General features: G+C 35.4%; 2 protein-coding genes across 2 annotated transcripts in view; one reads left to right on the forward strand and one right to left on the reverse strand.

Moving 5' to 3' along the window:
* LOC136839215 (discoidin domain-containing receptor tyrosine kinase B-like) overlaps positions 1 to 10,000 on the forward strand; it is a 336,084-nt gene that overhangs the window by 131,812 nt on the left and 194,272 nt on the right.
* On the reverse strand, positions 2,186 to 3,005 carry LOC136839199 (histone H1-delta-like). Its single transcript, XM_067104931.1, has one exon. The coding sequence runs from the start codon at positions 2,923 to 2,925 to the stop codon at positions 2,356 to 2,358; it is 570 nt and encodes a 189-aa protein (XP_066961032.1). The 5' UTR covers positions 2,926 to 3,005; the 3' UTR covers positions 2,186 to 2,355.

Raw genomic sequence — 10,000 nt, forward strand, 5'->3', positions numbered from 1 at the left:
AGGCAAAATATGTGACATTGGTGCAAAACTTCAATATTCAAAGATTTTTATGGACAAGCTGCCAAGGATACTTTTTATTCAAATAGGGGAGAGAACCTTTTTCATGCCATAATATGTTCGTTTTACCTTACCACAGGAACTTTTATGGATTACCTAAGGTACTTAGACATTTTGATGTAAAGTTAGTTTTTAAAATCTCAAATACGGTATGTAATTTGCTTATAAAGAACTCCCCATTTTCATCTACCTGCTGCCTTTGTTCCACTCCTTGTAAAAGTTGCTAGGTTAAACCAACATAAATATTCGGTTAGAAGAGGACAGACTTCTAGTGTCCTTTTTATTCACCTCGGCAATTTTCACCATGGTATTGAATGGACAGAAGTAAAAGAAATTGTATTTTGTAACGATTGTATTAGTAGGAATATAATTGAATCTGCTTTTATAAAGACGTATTCCCGAAAACTTTGAAATTTGAGCCCTGGCTTGTACAAATTAGACAATCTTATAGATAAAATAGTGAAGTTTTAACATCATCCTGTAATTTTGTGTACTACATGTCATTTTCCTTTTTATGTAGTTCTTATTGTTCGTTCAGTTATTTTAATATTACTTGTCGTTGTTTCTTTTATTGATGTCTTTTTATGTATATTGTTATTATTGTTACTATTCCTAATTGTGAATTCAGCTGTTTTATAAACTGGTCGACGAGTAGTCAGCTTTTTATCATTCATTTCTGTATATAATGCGATCATTAGGCAATTCCTTTCCTTCTTTTGACTTGTTTGGGTGTTAAGCAGTTAAGTGATCTGGACGAACATTGTTTCTGCATGTGATGGCCTAATTGTGCATATTTTAATTTTTTTTCTCCACTTTGCTTTTGTTAGCGCTTTCTTGCTCACTCGTTTTGTGCTCTGTATTACTTCGTGCCCCGAAGATGTGTTACACACGAAAGTACTCGGCACTCTGTCGTTTCATTTTGAACTTTCCTAGTGGCTTCAGCTAATAAAAGTCACGCGCTTACTTTTGTGGTTTCTTAGTATACATATAATGTATGTATTGCACATACATATATCCTATGTTAATTTGATTTAAATTCCATGCATATTAGGAAACGCTTGTGTGTATAGGCTGTAGAGTAGCGCGCATGACATTTGGCAACTGCATTCGGAACCGTATGTCAAATATGAGGAGCATAACTAAACCGTTATAGCTCGTTGGAAGTGTAACATTATGTCCGGAAGGTAGCGGAGTTTTCTTTACCTACTTCGCATTGGTCATATTCCGTCAGTGGAGGAGTTTTTAACGAGTGAAGGACGGACGGCGGCTATAATGTATTCTTAGATTACTTCCCCCGAGAAAAAATAAAGTGCACCAGTTTGAGGACCGGCTCCTTTCAGGCTCGAGGTGGGGATTGCAGATTATCCTTACCGAGACTTGATAGGACATCATACTTCCCAGTGGCTATTTTAGATTTATTTCTGCTGGCCGAAAAAGTTACCTTCTCGTCTATAATCAGCTGTTTACATTACTTACAGAATATCTGCGCGAGTAAATTTGTATGTTACAACGTAGTAAAGTCTTATGGCAACGATGGTGCGTTTCAAGAAGTAGAGATCTTGATATATTATGCTGTAAGTCAAACTAAGAGTATTTGTTTGTCAGGGCTTCATGCGTTGTAGTTTTAAAAGTATATCATTCAGTCAAATTTCCCCTTGATTAGTGAAATATCTTATTCATTTCATTCCTCATAATTTCATGTTTTATTAGTCAGAATTTCTATGAAACCAGGCCAAAAACATTGTGTACAATGAACAAGGAAAAGAATCTATGCTTGAATTTTTCAGTTGAGAGTTAATGAAGCAATTTTAATCAGTATTCATGTCTCCAGTTCTATAATCCATTCATAACTTATTTAGAGTTAATTTGTTAACCTTTTAGTTTTTAAGGTACTTCTGTTTTTCATTTTCAGATACCAGGATTTTGTTTCAATCCTTGTCAATGCATTTAGTTTTTCCAGTTCGAGTTTCTAAGTTCCACCATTCATATAACAAAGATTTTCAAATCTTAGATATTAGTGTATTTTTTCTTCAACTGTATCTCAATTTCAGTCATGACTACTTTTGTAAGACACAGTATGTGCAAAATTTTAATCTATGGGAAAAATGGTACTAATAAAATTCTAAACTATATAAAAAGATTTTTAATATATATAAAATATATACATTTGCTATAAAGTGATCAGGTACATGTTAAAAAATATATTCTGTAAATATATCTTAATCTTTCAACAAATCTTGCACAGGCATTAGTCGTCGTCCCTAATTTAAGGAGTTTTCGATGAGATTGGGAATCCGCTTACTTCTTTGCGGGCTTCTTGGCAGCCTTCTTCGCTGCGGGTTTCTTAGCGGCCTTCTTCGCTGCAGGCTTCTTAGCGGCTTTCTTGGCAGCAGGTTTCTTTGCAGCCTTGGCGGCAGGCTTCTTGGCCTTCTTAGCTGCGGGTTTCTTGGCAGCCTTCTTTGCTGCGGGTTTCTTGGCGGCCTTCTTAGCGGCGGGTTTCTTGACAACTTTCTTAGCTGCGGGTTTCTTGGCGGCCTTCTTGGGCTTTTTGGGAGCGACTTCGGCAAGTTTGAATGATCCCGAGGCACCGGCACCTTTCACCTGCTTGAGAGCACCGGACGTAACGCCCTTCTTAAGAGCCAATCTGACACGGACAGCGGCCTTCTTCTCGTCACCGACCTTGTAGTTGGCGAGGATGTGTTTGAGGATACCCTGGCGGGAAGATCCCTTGCGGTCCTTCAGGGCTCTGATGGCGGCAGCGATCATGGCAGAGTATGGTGGGTGAGTGGGCTTCTTAGCGGGGGCCTTCTTCGCTGCCTTCTTGGCAGGAGCAGCGGGGGCGGCAGCAGGTGCTTCAGCGTCAGCCATGGCGAATGGGAGTTCTGAGAGCGCGATACGATATACTTTCTCGTGGCGAAGTAAATGTCAAACTGTGGCGGGAACCGCGGCTGACGCGACTTATAACTCGGAGTGCGGACGGATAAGTAGTGTAGTAAACAGATCCTCCCGTTTTCGTTCAAAGTTGCATCGTCTCGCCAACTGTTTGTGTTTGACATCTTACTTTCTTCAATTTTTGCGGAATCCATGTTGAATTTATTTTGTTTTTATTGCCATGACTTTAATATACATATATTAGGCTTTCGTTTTCGTTATGTGAGAGATACCGAGTGCTGTTCGAATTTGAGAGAAACGCTTAAACAGAAGAGAGAGTGCAATCCAAAACTCGATATATTATTATGATATTGCTTATATCTTCTATATTTGGTACATACCGACTAAAACTACATCTCTTGATGAAAAACTGATATTATATCTTCATATTAAACATAGTTTAAATAAATAAAAACTCTTCGGCCGTTCGTAATAAAAGTTTGATTTTGGGAGAACAAACACAAAACTCCGTCTCTCTGCTCGCGTCCGCCACATTCCCTAGAAATATTTTCTGTCAATTTTGTTTAAGAAAAAACATGAAAGGCATTTTTAACGTTCTAGAACTGTGTCAGTGGTGTATAGTAATGTATCCATAGTGATTTGTAAACTAATGGTCAAGAGAAACGTGAGAAAATACCGAATATAACCCCAAAATACAAGAATGTCGCTTGCTCTGTCTCAGCCAGACTCAGGGAGGATGGATGCAAATAGTGCCAGATGGTTGCTGTATTTTCTAATGTAAAACAACCGCTGAAACGATGCATAAGTTAACCTTATATTTAGTTTAGCAATTTGTAAATTGACGAAAACTTGTTATTAAAAGAAAATCTGGCTTTCATGAGATGAGATACATCGCTGGAGACAGTAAGAGGAACGGGTGATACGAATGTTTTTGTAGGGGGTGAGGACGTCTGATGAATGTAAATGAACGTATTATTAAGTGCGTTCATATATAGGCGATCTGCAGTTTGATATGGCTCTCATTTTGGGTAACAGATTAATGTGACGTGGTTAAGACGTCTTTCACTCTGTGTAAGATAATAACGAAACTCGGATAAAAATTAGTGTGGCTTGATAAAGACGTCTCTCACTTTGTGTAAGAGAATAAGGAAACTTGACTGAGATGTATTTTATTTTGCGTAACAATTAGTCAGACTTAAGTTATCTCTCACTTTTTGTAAGATGATAACGAAACTTGGATAAGATATTTTATTTTGCCTGTCAATTAGTGTGAATTGATGAAGATATCTCTCACTTTGTGCAAGATAATAACGTAACGAGGATAAAATATAATACATTTTGCATCATAGATTAACGTGACTTAATTAACCTTAATAGGATGTCTCTCACTCTGTATAAGATAATAATGTAACTGTGATAAGATATATTTCATTTTGCATAAACAGATTAAGGTGAATAGTTCAAGGTATATGTGACTTTTTTTTTATACCGAGTTATCAGGGGTTAAGTTTATGCTAATTATATTATAAGAGATGAATACAGATTTAAGACATTTTTCATTTTATGGATGATATCGATGTATTTTTTCTCAGTTTTCTTATCCTCCAGCATCTCTTGTAGACCGCTTTATATATATATATATATATATATATATATATATATATATATATATATATATGTGTGTGTGTGTGTGTGTGTGTGTGTGTGTGTGTGTGTGTGTGTTTGTATGTGTGTGTGTGTGTTTATTAAAAACATTCCCTTCTCAAATTACATTTTTAAATTTTTATTTGTAGTTTTAAAAAAATGTATGCAGTTGGATTTACATTATGGCTGCTAACAATTTGTATAAAAATTTTAGGTATTAAAATTTATTATTGCAGCAGTAACATTAAGGAAAATAGCGTCGTCTTGACAGCAGTATGAAGTGAGAGATGACGTGAAAGATGTATCACCGGTTAAAACGTAATTATGCATTTGGAAAGCGTGTTATTATATAATTATTATTATTATTGTCTGCTACTGTTACCGTTTCACTTTTCTTTTTAGTTACTGGAAACAGTTCTTGTAGTAAGAAACACGGCTCTATCGGAGTCTGTTGGCTTTTCATATATTATTTAGCGTTTTAGAATATTATGAATCAGCATTTCACTTATTAGAGGCAGTATTTTATTAAGCATGTTTTCTTGTTGAAAACATGTTTTTACATGCGTTCATATATATATATATATATATATATATATATATATATATATATATATATATATATACTGTATATATGTGTGTGTGTGTGTACACATACGCGTGGGAACAGAAAAGAGGAATGGTTGTGTTTGTATATTTATCATGTTCAAGTAACCAGAATGAAATGTAGTTCTGACAAGCATTGTTTCCGTAATAATGGAAAGTTCTGAAATAGTTTCATGGAGGCTTACGAATCATATTTCAGGTATTTGATGATTATATTTGCATATTTTTTCCTTTTACCAATCTGAGCGCAAATCCTTTGTAATAATAAGAAGTAATAATATTGTTTTTCTATGCTCATTATGACTTAACAGAATGTTGAATTAATTTAACAATACTTCATCTAGCATTTATTGTTCAAATTGCAGACTACAGTATACTTCGTCAGGTTATCATTATGTAACCAAATGGAATCTGCATTTAATAAAATTTTATGTTTTTGAGAATCTATGCAACTCCCTGTGATAATATTAGCGTAATCATTAAAAAAAAAAATGTGAGTACTGTGCTCATTATGGTGAACTTGTTTTCCTATCGAGAGAACAAAGTGACGCACACCTCCTTCCTTTCACCCCCGATATAGACGACGGGGGCGCCCATAGATTTGAACCGCAAAATTCGTTAGCCTTTATCTCCGAGCCCAGTTCAAAATAGGGCCTTCCCTGGGCGAGCGGTTTGCAGAATTCAAACTGCCCGGTTAACGTAGCCAGACCAGCTGATGGAGTGAGGTGCCATGTATTCTTTATATTAAGTTAAATTCTTTATATTTATCTGTGTTTTTCGTAGATATTCTTAAGGGACATACTTTGCTTGATATCTAGAGTCATCTTTCTTACATAAGAGCTTAAATAGTGTGAAGAATGCGTTTATTGGGTGAAAAATAAGATATGGCAATTCTACTACGGGTGGCGCCGACGGAGGTTTGTGTGTGAGGGTGAGAGAGAACGTTGGGTGGACGTGACCTCCCACACTCCCCCCCTCCCCGCCCCCAATCCCCCAACGAGATTCTCCACCCCCAGCAATACTCTCGCTTTCTTTCTTTATGTTCAGCGCTTCTGTTGCTGTGAGAGATTGTTGCCGCGCCTTGTCCTTTGTGGAAATCATTAACGAATTGTTTACTGCGAATGGACAAGTAGTATTTAGCAGTTTATATATATATATATATATATATATATATATATATATATATATATATATATATATATATATATATATAAAAAGATTATGTTGTTTCTGTATCACACAGTATACATATAGGCGATATGTATGAGAGAGAGGGGGGTGGGAGAGATGCAGATATGAAGTGTAGCGAACGGGTTTGAACAACAAATGCAGCGACTGCCTCCAAAGGACACGATATAAAAGGTGTATACAAGCGTAGATTGTTTGTAAACAGAAAAAGGTGTTAATTTGATTTCGTAAAATGTAAACGCGTGTAAGCATACCGATGTGCATATAACATACAGTCCGAACGCAGACACAAATGATGTATATAGATAATAAAGACAATTTTTCATCTTTGGGTCTATCTCTAGTTCCATTTTCTTTAAAAAAATATTTGTTTACAAAATAACGACGGGATAATACATTCATATTTATTTGTTATATTTGTAAATCATGTCATTTATTCGGAGGCATATATACAGTATATATATATATATATATATATATATATATATATATATATATATATATATATATATATATATAAACGATCAAGAGTTCATGGAAAGGCGTTCTAATTGCATACATTTTTTCAAGAGGCGGCGTTTCACATCGCTTGATGCATTTTGGATGCTGAAAAAGCGGTTAAAAACAATAAATAATTATATATGTAATGTGAAAGGTATATACAACATTTATTTTTCACCTTATTTATATCCTGTCTTATATACAGTATATACGTATATATATATATATATATATATATATATATATATATATATAATTATCAAATATATATATGAATTATCAAAGGATTAATATGAGCTCTCCAGCTCTGTCAAAAATTAAATGTCTTATTTTTAATTATCTGAAACCTTGTTTCAGGCATACTTAGCCTTTAATAGACATTGAAAATGAATAAATAAACTATTGAAAATTTCAGATTGTAGTATGTGTAAATAAATAGTTTCATTTGAGTATGAAATTTGCCAGTTTTATAAATTATTTGTATATATACATATATATGTGTGTGCGTGTCTTTACCATCAGTCATTTTTTTATATAGGCATACAGTTCAGTCAAGAAAAAAATAATAATAGGTTTACTATTATTGTAACGTTAAACCACCTCAAGATAACTTTGACGTGTATCTTATGGGCAGCAAGAGAGAGACAGATGAGATTATATCTGCAGTAAGAAGGGTTCTTCAAAATGGATAATTAACAGTCTTGGCACGGGTCGGGTGGGGTGTTTTGCTACTGGTTAAATGGGAGCAGCTTATGGTATCTTAACTTCAGACCAACAGGATGTTCTTAATCGTTGATAACAAATAAATTGATGAACTCTTTAAGTAGAATACGCGTCCTCGTGCAATTTATGTGTGTGCGTATCTACTTATAAAGTTCATCAAATTTATTTGTTATCAACGATCAAGAACTTCCATAAAATTAACATACCATAAGGGTTTCCATTTTCCCAGTAGCGAAACATCTCGCCCGCTCCGTGTAAGAGCTGCCAATTAACCATTTCCAAGAACCCTTCTTATTGCAGATAAAATCTTATCTCTTTCTTGCTGTCCATAACAAAGGAAAAGATTATCTTGAGGTGGTTTATATATACATATATATATATTTATATATATGTGTGTGTGTGTACACGAAATATGATTTTTCCGAACGAAAAACTGTATTTCAAATGCTGTAATTATGTTTTTAATTTGCAATTACTCCTCTATTCTGTAGGTTCCTTGTCTATTTCTGATGGCAACGATGCCGATTTGTGAATAAATATCCCAAATCTAGCTTATTTTCTGCAAGGTACAGTGAGAGTAAGAAAAACTAAAGAATGTTAATAGACCAACATTCTTTTGTCGACAGGGACAGGTTACTGGAGTCTGGGAACAGTAGTGTAAATTCTGCTGTCATATAATGATTGATTTTTTCTTTGTGGAAGATTTTGATTATGCCTCCAATTCTATGAAAATCTTTTGTTTTTTTTATTAAACTGATACATACACACTGTGCACTGTATATAGTTATGCTTATGTGTACTAGAATGTTGCTTTTCCTAGAGGACTGTTGAAAATAAAAGCCCTGGGTGACTTGGGTCCGACTAATACTCTTCTTTCAAAATAATTCAGGGTTTTCCTCAGCTTTATCCAAGTCGTTGAGTTTCCATAGACGAACTAGTCAATTAATTCGTCTGTGTTCATCGTGAACAACAAATTGAGATCTGAAAAATTTCATTTGCAATATCGGTCGGTTTTCTGTATAAATACTTTATGAAAGTCTACAGAATTACAAATGACTGTAACATCAAAGAATTGCATATCGATTACTCTTTATCATTTTTTGAGAACTGTTACTTTAAATTGCGAACTGTACGTAACTCCATTTCCATCGACGGATATGTTGTTTTCGTATGGAGGTGCAGGTAACGGCCTGAGGCAAGAAGGCTGTTACAGCACTTTGCCCCAGGAACGGAAACGGTTGCATCAGCAACGGGGGATCTCTCTCTCTCTCTCTCTCTCTCTCTCTCTCTCTCTCTCCATTTCCTTTTTAGTTTTTTTAGTTCTGGGATGGAATGGCAAAGTGTTACCCTAGTCTATAGTACAGCAGGAAATGTCACAAACATGTCGAAAACTTATTGCATACATGTCAGACACGTTGTAAACATGTTAAAGACAGTGAGTGAAGAACTACACTAAAACATGTTATAGACATGCCGGAAACTTATTGCATACGTGTCACAGGCAGGTTTTAAACATGTCAACAACACCAAGTGAAAAACTACGTTAAAACATGTTATAAATATGTCGAAAACTTATCGCATATGTTTTATAGATAAGTTGTAAACATGTCAACGACCATAAGTGAAGAACTGCAGTAAAATATGAAGGGAATAAGTTTCTGGCATGTTTATAACATGTCACAGACAGGTTGCAAACAAGTCGACGACAGTAAGTGAAGACCAGCATTCAAGCATGTAAACTTATTGCATACTTATCACAGACATGTTGTACGTTGACCTGTACATATGTTGGTGATGTGTATGTGATAAGTTGCCAATGTGTTTATGACATGCTTCACGGCTGCAACTTCCGCTACTTCCATCGCGATATGACATTAAAGTTCATGAATTAAGTCGCCTATTTACGTAATTTAATAAAATCGAATACGTAATTTTTAATGTAGTTATAATCACTTATATAGATTAGGCCAAAGGCTAAGCGCTGGGACCTGTGAGGTCATTCAGCGTTGAAAGGGAAATTGACAGTAAGAAGGTTTGAGAGGTGTAACAGGAGGAAAGCCTCGCAGTTGCACTATGAAACAATCGTTGGGAGAGGTTGGAAAGTAAGATGGAAGAAAGTTGATATGATCGGAGGTACAGTAATGGGGGTTGCAACTAGGGGACGCTGCAAAGAACGTTAAGTAATGCCTGCAGTACGCTGCATGAGGTGCACTGACGGCGCTACCCCCCTACGGGGCTGTAGTTTAATCTGAAAAATTCTTGGTGTTTTAATACCTTATCCTTTTCTGCTGGCGCTAAGTTAATTAAACTTTCACTTGAAAGCGAAAGTTTTTAATTTCCGAGCAGCCGTGAATTCCTGCGTTCACCTTTCTCTCAGGTGCAAGACAAACAG

This window comes from Macrobrachium rosenbergii, chromosome 6, assembly GCF_040412425.1.
Source record: "Macrobrachium rosenbergii isolate ZJJX-2024 chromosome 6, ASM4041242v1, whole genome shotgun sequence".
In the NCBI taxonomy this organism is placed as follows: Eukaryota; Metazoa; Arthropoda; class Malacostraca; order Decapoda; family Palaemonidae; genus Macrobrachium; species Macrobrachium rosenbergii.